This window comes from Magnolia sinica, chromosome 6 (assembly GCF_029962835.1).
Source record: "Magnolia sinica isolate HGM2019 chromosome 6, MsV1, whole genome shotgun sequence".
NCBI classification, from domain to species: domain Eukaryota; kingdom Viridiplantae; phylum Streptophyta; class Magnoliopsida; order Magnoliales; family Magnoliaceae; genus Magnolia; species Magnolia sinica.
The window spans coordinates 10,524,817-10,534,491 of NC_080578.1; the positions used below are offsets into that span (position 1 = coordinate 10,524,817).

Sequence of the window (9,675 nt, forward strand, 5' to 3'; positions counted from 1 at the left end):
TGTGGAGCCCAACGTGATGTATGGGTTTTATCCACGCAGTTCTTCCATTTTTCCAGAGCACTTTATTGTGTGTGCTTAAGTGGACCACGCAATGGGGATTGAACGCCTACCATTAAAAACTTCCCGAGGGCCACATAAGTTTTGGATCAAACTTCCATTTGTGTTTTCCCTTCATCCAGGTTTTTTGTGACCTTAGAAACAGGTTTTGGGAGGGAGATGATACAGTAGGGCTGGAAGAACTCTCGACGGTGTACATGTCAGTGTCATGTATCCATCAAATCCATCCATATAGTTTCCCTACTGTGAATGGAAATCGGATTGCAATATCCATATGAGAGGTATCATCAAAAGCAACGGTATAAAAACGATAGACTATGAGGAGTTTCAACACGAGGTCTTGGGTTCGTTACCCATACGTGGTGAAATCCCTCTACGGTGTGCTTGGATGTGTGTCGGGTGTCGTGTGTTTTTTTTTTTTTTCTTAAAAAGAAGCTAGTTAAAGTTCAAACAATTTATGGGATCAATTGCTGTTTTCTTTCTTAACCATCAATTTCTAGGCCATCCATGGGAGAGAATTATTTCCAAATGGAGGGATTTGTGGTGCATGGTGATTGGTGAGGCCCATAATATCAATGGTTTGGACTACCAAACCATGGGCCCACTCATACAAGTACATTAATTCCTAAGAGAAGGGTACATAATAGAAAATATGCACAAGTACCACAAAAAAGCACATATTAGAGCTCTAAAGAAAACTCAGGTATGTTACCCATCTTTCATGGAAATTTCATGTCTCTGTCTCTGTCCAACTTCTATGAGCAAAGTGAGAAGAGCTTCACACACCTGAGACGCATCAGCTTCACCTGGGTCATCATTCAAGGATGAATAAACCATCCAAGCATGGTCTAATTTACGATCTGGCCGCACAACTACAGATCCCGGAACCTCTGCATCCCGCCGTGTGACAAGTCCATCAGTCTTCTCACCATACCTGACCTGAAGCAGCTGTGCACATGCAGCCATGGCAGCAGAGAGAGGCATAACCACTGGGACTTTCCTGGGTTGTCTGGCGGAGAGGCTTGGAATGATAGGAAGCTCGGCATGCGCAACATGAGACAGGGTGGCCAGAACCTCGGGGCGAATGCTGGCCTCTGTGTGGAATGAAACTACAGGCAACTCCTTAGGCAGCTGGTACTTTCTTAGAAAATCCTTCCTTCTCTCGTACGTCAGGTCTTCTAGAGCCTGTATGTCACCCTGCCACACAAGTAAAGAGCTGGCATCAGATATGGCTTGGATTTGCAGGATATACATATATACAAAAGGGGGAAAAAGTTAAGAAGCTCCATAAACATGCAATGCAAATCCAACAAACAGGAAGCTATTCATGTGTTACATACCGTCGATGACCTGAAAAGATCTTCCCATGGACTCGTAGATTTAAGCAACAAGCACATCAAAAGAAAAAGATAGATATTGAATTGAGGAAAATGGTTAAAAGAACAGAAAATGACAAAGTAGCCACTCAATGTAGTTGTTCCATTTACAAAAAAAGGAACCATGCACATAAACCTCAGGGCTTCCAGACATTTCTTTTACTAGAGAGGAACCCTTCACAAAGAAAATTTGGGCTCTCATCTGGCTTAAATTTCATTTAACCAAGTGTTTGATCATAGACTCTCTGAGGGCATTGTACTTTCTTTGGGATTGTCCAACCCATACGTCGGCATTCCTCTTTTTTTATCTCTTTCTTATGGGTAAAGCTGGGTACAGATCTGTTTTTGGCATTTTTTGCTTTTAACAAAATGTTCTCCATGTCCAAAAAAATAAGAGTGAATCCTCCTCAGAGCATGTCAGTGTATGTAGACTAAGGCATGTTTTCCCTCTTATCCAGGAAAAAAGGATCTACAAATTCAAAAACATTTCTTTGGCAATTCCAACATGTTTCCCACAACATACTCTGCTGATTAGATCAGCATGCAAAAAATCATGAAAATTAACATAAGGCAGAAGATTAGATAGATATAAATATTTCATTTTCGACAATGTCATACAGCAGAAAAGGGGTTTAAAAAAAAGGAACCAGAAACAAGAAATAATACCTTAATCACTTTACGGATCAGGATCTCCATGAGTTTCCGTAAATTAACATAGTCACCAAGCTGCCCTTCTCGCAATATATCTGAAGCAATTGGGCTGCCACCATAAGGGCTTTGCACTAACACCAACCCGGCAACCTTATCTTTCAAATCAGACCAATACATGGACAATGCAGCTGCAGCATCTACTCCCCCTTTGCTATGTCCCAGAAGTAAGACATGTTTCCTAGAACCCCAATAAATTTCCTCAACACACTCCTTTATTTCTCTGGCATTTTTCTCTACTGAAGCCTGAACATGCATGAAATAAATATATTAGTTGGAAAAAAAGAAAAAACAAAAGGAGTGGGCCACAACACAGGGAACAGTGTGAGAGGAGACACCCACCGCTGATTTACACTGGGGCCCACATGAATCTTGAAGCAGCCTAATTTTCAGCCTCAACCTTCATAGCAGATAAAGGGTCTGAATGGCCAGGATTTCATATATACAACAGGGTGGTCCCTCCACGCAGTCAAGGGTGGATGATCTCCCAACTCGTTTCCTATGGTATCGCCCACCTGATTCACATATCAGTCTGATTTTAGGGCCTTAAAGGTAATATGTGCATGCACTGACATGGTCCTCAGCCATGGGATGGATTCTATGCATGCGTCACATGGGCCCAACATCTACCCAGTGCCACCGTAGCTTATGGTACTGGTACCATACCCCAGAAAAAAATACCTCACTATGAATCTTGGCAACATGACAAGCAAGACCCATCTTCGAGAAGAACATTTTTGTTTTGACAAAATAAAGTGGACCATGGTTGCTAAAAAGACCTGACCAACCAAACAACAATGGATCATAATATGCAAAACCATATCTAAGTTATATCTGAAAAGTTGTCCAAAATTGGTTAACATGGCTAACTGGAAAGACTTGTAATTGTTACCTGGAACCAACAAATAGATCATTGAATTTGGCAACTTGTGTTCACCATTTCTGTCATGTGAAGAAAAAAGTCAAAGCTAGAAGAAGAAATTAGTTAGGCAGATCATGTCAGAAATAATTTCTTTTTACTCCACAAAGTTGCCATGATGGTGCAACTATACCTTATGCTTTCAAGCAATTCCATGAATCTTTTTGTTCCATCCTCAACCGGTGGCATTCCTGGAGCATGTTGTAGCCATCCTATATCATCTGCCGATCCACGGATAGTCTTTCGTGCCCGACAAATGAGGCTAGAAGTAAAGATGTGAGAATCACAGTTCTCTTACAAAGAGAAAATCAATGGGATTTTACTATGAGCAGTTAAACAAACAAATATAGAACTAAGGATACCAATATTGAAAATTAAGCTCCATAAACTTTCAATGAGTGCTCTTGTTAATGCATCAATCCATGTGATGAATGCCTCAAAAATGTAGATTGTAACATTTGAAGCGATAAAAAGCAAATCCCAATCTTATGGGGTTGAGGAAAGTGATAAGGCATTTGGTGGTTCCAGAGGGTGGGTCGATGGGTTTAAGAAAGGGATTAGGCATGGGTGGCAGTGAAGAATAAGGATAATTTTTTGGGAAGAACCTCAGTGGGAAGATAAGCCAGTCTTTCACATTTCCAAAGAGTAAAAGGGTGGAAGGGAAAAAACAAGTATCATGTACACATGGAAATGAGTTTACAGACCAACTAGGGTTCTGGAGAATACCAATGTTCACATTGTGTTGTGAAGTTTAGAAAGAAAGAAATAGACAGATATTTGAGGACAAGGAAAAATCTCTAAAGGAGGTAGTGGAGAGGATTAAAAGTCACCTCATAAGGTGGACTCTTGTGTGGCCAGAGTTTCAAGGGATCAGGAACTCGGACTCTTGTTTTTTTACAAGTGGTTGTTGGTATGAATAGTGAAACCCCAAAGGCAGAACATTTTGTGCACCAAAAAGTTCAATTTGATCCTTGGAAGATTTCCTATGTTTTGATGAAATTCACCTCTTTTTTTATTCTTTTTTCTTTTTTTATTGAAAGGCAAGAAAGTATTATTAAAAAGCAAGGAATTACAGATACAACAGACCTAGCAGAACACAGCTGAAGCAAAATAATGAAAAAGGAATGACAGAGAAAAAGAGGGCGACTGATGAAAGCGGCTAAAAACAAAGGGAAGTCCTCAGCCAGATCTCTTATCCTCAATCTATGGAGATTAATTTCTCAGCAACCTCTTGGCTAACAGATCAGCTTTGGGATTTACATCTATGTTAACATGTCTGAATTCCACCTGATCCACACTGCAAATGTCCCGAGCCTTGTCAACCATGTCGGCTATTGTCCAAGGAGTAATGTCAGAAATGGCCCAGAGTATCACATTCCAAGAATCCCCTTCTATGATGACCCAGAACAGGTTGAAATGAACCAAAATCTCAACTGCCTGGAGAAGACTAGCCAACTTAACTGCACTAGAATCAGCTATGCCAATTGGGCCAGAAAATTCAATTAAAGCAATGCCCATGGAGGCCTTAACAAATACCAGCCATTCCTGGGTTCCTGAAGGAATAGCCATCAAAATCAATTTTGAGAACTCCAACTTTTGGGGGTATCTAGGCCAAATGTTTTGTTTGCCCATGTCAAGAGAGAGGCGAATGCCCTAGGCTGATGCATTAGCTAGAGGAGTTTTCTGCCCTTTCTTTTTTTTTTTTATAGGGAATTATTTGCCTTCACCTTGAAGTACCTTTGTTCGCTTTCTTTAAAAAGCTTTGCACTAACTCTGTCTCAAAAAAACAAAAAACAAAAAAACAAAAGAGAAATATCTATTAGCTGCTGATTCTGGCCAGAAAACACCAATTTGTTGATGCCTATACACCCTTTCTGGGGATAACACTGTCCACCCAAGATTTACCACTTAAACAAACTCAACATGCATAAAGAAATAGCAAATATGAATCTTCATCATCATCACCATCACCATCATAATAGCCTTGTCACAGCAATTAGAAATTCATACCTTTGAAAAATAGATCCCCTTTGGACATTGAGAACGGATCCCATCGATTCAGTTGTATCTTGAAATGACTCTCCTATTGAGCTACTCACTTCCCTGTCATGAATAGATTGAGCAATGCTGGCTGTAGAGGAAGGTTCAGAGGATGTTGAACAACTCCCAAGTGAAGACCAACTATTGCTGGAAACAGGTCCTTTTGTTTGTTCTGATGACAGTGTCACTAATTCCAGCTCACGTATGCTATCTTTTTTAGGCATCGGGTCTTCTACAACACCAACAACCAATCCAACTCAAAGTCACTTGAGTCTTGAGTTGCAACTTTATTTTTACATCAACAATCTATGGAATAAAATATGATATGAGATCCAGCAGGAGAAGCATACTCAAAGCCTATGTATGACAAATAATAAACTGTAATTAATTGAAAAGTAATGACATATAGGAAGAGGAACACATGGAGGTTGTCAAAGCCATGAAAAAAAACGATGGTAAGATGAGAAGAAACAGGATCCTATATACCTATAGCAGAGACAATGGCGTTACTGTCCCATATGCAGTTCTTTGTAAGTAAACCGGGATGTGTGTTTCATGCTATAAGCATATATTTTTCCAAGGATTTGGATGAACCAATATGATTTGATTGCCAAGCTTGCACAGAGAAAATTGACTTAATAGTCACAAGTGTAAAGTTTAATAAAACCATCTTTATCATTATCATCATAGCCTTGCCTAAACTATTTGGAGTGGGCTTTGGAAATCCTATTTCTCCAACTATCCCCATCTGAGGCCCTCTCCTCAGTAAGTGAACATGCATTTTTATCCCTTCTCACTACCTCAATACAAATCCTTTTAAGTCTGTTGATCCTCCTTTCAAACCCTTCAATCGTAATCAAAGTTCCCCTCCATAAAGAACATGGCCAAACCATCTAAATGGCTCTCCATCATTTCTCTCTCATTGGACAACTTCAAGTGACATCATCTCTGCAACGATCATCCTCTGTTCACAACTTCACATGGCCTCCTAATTCCCCGACACATTGCCCCATATGGCATAATCGTTGAAATAGTTGTTCTGTAAAAAGCTCCCTTTAGTTAAAATAGTAGAAGTTAGTGGAGTAGTGAAGAGATTTCTGAAAGTTTCTAGAGTTCTCTAGTGGGGTTACAGAGAGGATTGTGTGGAATTATCTAGAAGGTTTCTAGAGCATTCCTACCCGTTGGATGAATTCCACACGGCTTCATCCTTGCCATTGATATAAGGAGTCTAGAATGTTCTGAGGACCATATAGGGGGGAGGGCTCTCCTTTGGGAGGCACCTCAGAAAGTTGAAAACTCTTGAGTTCTTGCGCAATACAATTCTCTTTGCCTTCATATCCTCTTGTGTGCTCTCTTAACTTCCAGTTCCAGGTAGTTTGGCTGACTCATCCACAAAAAGGGGCTGTATGGGTGCCTCACTGTCAATGCGTGGGAAAGCATTCAGGCCGTGACACAAGGCTGTCCACAACTTGCTGAGCTGTACTCATGCATTGTATTTTTTGCTTCTGGTCTTTATCTGATTTTGCTTCTTTTGGCATTTAATAAAATTATGCACTTCTGAGAGAGAGAGAGAGAGGGGGGGGGGGGGGGGGGGGGAGAGGGAGAGAGAGAGAGTTGGGTGGTGTTTTTGTTGTTAATTTCAGTTCTGCGGTTCTTATCCCTTTTCTTCTTCTTACATTGTGGTGAATCAACCTGATAATAGGAACAACTTTATACAAAGCATCACAGCAAATGACAACACCAACATGTAGACTCTGAAGAAGTAAGCCCACAGATATGAAGTTGTTTGTGCAAGATAAGAAGCAGCTTCATTGAGAGGGGGAACAGATGTAAAAATCTGAGGGAAACACGCCCACATTTTTCAAACCATCACCGTGGACTTGGCAGCAGAGCAACTGTTAAAAGTTGAAATTTGTTGAAGCAACTAAGCTGATCTTTAAAAGGAACCATTTTTCCCTTAAAAATACAATGCAGGAAATGTGCAACATCTCATCAAATTGGTGGTAACAACTAAAAAGAACTGGTAAGAAATCTATGTTCAACAAGAGAAATCAAATGATTAGGATCATCTAATCAGTGTGATTTTTAAGATATGCTCCATCCACAACAGGGATATATGGCCCATGTACCATGGATGAGTTGCCAGATCTAATACCTCATGGAAAAATGCAAATTGGATCCCAGCCCAATTACCCAAAGAAATTTAATAAATAAAAACATAATCTGAAGAGGGGATTTGGACTCAAACCATTGTTGGCAAACTCATAGTCACACTTGACTCACTCAACTGGATAATCATGACTTTTTTTTCACACACGCACTCACACCCCACACGCCCACGCACTCATGCTACAGTGGGATTTCACCACAATGGGTACTCGAACCCATGACCTCGTGTTGAAACTCTTGGTTCTGACTTAAGTTGTGACAGATGAGCCGGTAATATTTTAACGAAATCAAGATTCAAAATAAGTTCAACCGCATCACATTGCTGCGTGAATTCATTCCAATACATACAACACAATACTGCCAATACTTCAAAAGCTGGTATGATATTGACTTCATTGAAATTATCTGGTGAGGAATGCCTCGATGGCATTGATACTAGCTAACAGAATGCATTGACAATACAAACCAATAGAAATGATGCTTCTCAAAGCTTTCACGAATTGTGATATGGGTGTCCATATATTGCATGACAATGCTAGTTTAATTGTCATGGCATGTTCCTGATACGACACTTTCCATAATCTGAAAATTGAATGCTATTGGGGGAAGTTTAGAAACAAAAATAAATGAAAATATCATCATCATCAGCTAAGCCTTATCCCAATTACTTGGGGTGGGGTTGGTTACACAAATCTTGTTCCACCATTCCACTCTATCAAGAGCCATAACTTCAGTTAGAGTATAAGTCATCAAGTCTTTTCTTAATACATCCACCCACATCCTTTTGGGCCTTCGTCCTGTCCTTTTAGAGCCTTCAACTTCTGCCAACTCACTACTTCCAACCAGTGCAGTTCTTGGCCTGGGTTGCACATGACCAAACCATCTATGTCTACTTTCTGTCATATTACAGATTGGTGCTACTCCTAAGTTCCCTCAAATGCATTCACTTCTAATTATATCATTCATCTTCTTGCCACTCATCCATCTCAATATCCTTATTTCAGCTACACTCATCCTTTGAACATATGGTTCCTTAACTGACCAGCATTCTCTCTCATAAAGCATGGTTGGTCTTATAGCTATCCTAAAAAAAAAAATAATAATAATAATAATAAAATCCACAGGATTTTTATTTTTTAATATCTACGTAACTTGAACCATGCAGCTGATGAAAGGGAATTCCTACCGCAAAATTCCTTGGGAGTTTTCATTTTACCAAATAATGCCTCTGACAGTTGAAATTATCAATTGGAGCTTTTTAAGTAAAGTAACTGACAACATGCCATCATTTTTTTCCCTTCAAAAAAGAGGTGGAAAAGTCAAGAATTGTGGAGCCCACGTGGCATGTGTATGACATCCAACCCTCCATATGCACTCCACCATGACAATCAAACGACCCAAAAATATGGCCAATCAAATCATCACACGGGTTACACACGAAATTGAATATTTTGGGAGGTATACATTGTTTTCTTATGTCGGGGCCACCTTATGATTGGATCGTCCGGATTTTTGGTTCATCTGATTATCATGGTGGGTTGCATTTGTTGGACGGGTTGGATGTCATACACATACCACATGGGCCCCACAATTCTCTACTACACGTCTGGAATTTCGAGTAGCCAAGTCATTTTATTTAGTATGAGAAATTAAGGAGGAAATCTTGAGGTAAGGAAACCCAAAAACAAAAAAACAAAGGCAATAAAGGCATGAAAGTGTCGTGAAGATATATAAGCAGCGTGTAAATGAAGTAATCCTTACCGCAGAAGGGATGGTTGATTCTTCCTTGCTTGAGGGTCCATACTCCATGAACGTGATGGAATTCTAACAAAAATGGCATTAGAAGAAAATTAATCCTCTGAAATCAAATTCATTGTGGAAAATCTAAAGTATAAAAGAAGTCACGTATCCAGTGTGGATTTACTAATACAAAATTTATCTGACTGTCTCGAGATAGGAAACCCTAAGAAGAATTTCAGCTCTTACCAAATGGATTCGGATTGGAGAAGGAATTAAGCTAAGACGAAAAGGGGAAATCTGGAAGAAGGAATTGGAAGGAATCTAGAGTTTTAGATGCCTCTGTTTGAGAAATTTGAGAAATTGGAGAACGTTTCTTTTCCTTTATTCTTTATTCTATATTGGTGGAGTCTCAGGGCGGGAATTGTGTACTAGCGCCACCAGTGGCAGTACCTAGCTAGAGACGGACGGTCATGTCAAGGCTCGTGAGGTGAGGAATATGTTTTATCTACGCGGTCCATCTATTTTGACGTATCATTTTAAGGACATGAGTAGAAAAAAAGGAGGCAGATCAGAGTCTTAGTTGGACCACACCACAAGCATTAAGTACTGATCTTCTACCCTTGAAAACTTACTAAGGCCGACCGTGATATTTATTTGGCATCTTGC

At 39.9% G+C, this 9,675-nt stretch overlaps 1 protein-coding gene across 7 annotated transcripts; it reads right to left on the reverse strand.

Moving 5' to 3' along the window:
- Positions 1 to 710: 710 nt before the first annotated feature.
- Positions 711 to 9,448, reverse strand: LOC131248244 (uncharacterized). Of its 7 annotated transcripts, none has more exons than XM_058248427.1 (8): positions 9,256 to 9,448; positions 9,031 to 9,093; positions 5,071 to 5,329; positions 3,194 to 3,322; positions 3,034 to 3,083; positions 2,823 to 2,920; positions 2,100 to 2,387; positions 711 to 1,254 (listed from the first exon to the last, which is right to left on the reverse strand). In XM_058248427.1, the coding sequence occupies exons 3-8, from the start codon at positions 5,322 to 5,324 to the stop codon at positions 766 to 768; spliced, it is 1,308 nt and encodes a 435-aa protein (XP_058104410.1). In that variant the 5' UTR covers positions 5,325 to 5,329; positions 9,031 to 9,093; positions 9,256 to 9,448; the 3' UTR covers positions 711 to 765. The 7 variants fall into 7 exon arrangements, with proteins under 7 accessions (XP_058104410.1, XP_058104407.1, XP_058104406.1 ...); XM_058248424.1 differs by having other exon boundaries at positions 5,071 to 5,406; XM_058248423.1 differs by having other exon boundaries at positions 5,071 to 5,332; positions 9,256 to 9,447.
- Positions 9,449 to 9,675: the final 227 nt, after the last annotated feature.

Excerpts from the sequence above, each read along its gene's own strand:
- LOC131248244 (XM_058248428.1), bottom strand. The coding sequence starts at position 5,324 with ATGCCTAAAAAAGATAGCATACGTGAGCTGGAATTAGTGACACTGTCA. Across the intron at positions 2,921-3,033 it reads GATCTATTTGTTGGTTCCAG|GTCTTTTTAGCAACCATGGT; the intron begins GTAACAATTACA and ends TTGGTTGGTCAG. Across the intron at positions 2,388-2,822 it reads TTGCCAAGATTCATAGTGAG|GCTTCAGTAGAGAAAAATGC; the intron begins GTATTTTTTTCT and ends ATGCATGTTCAG.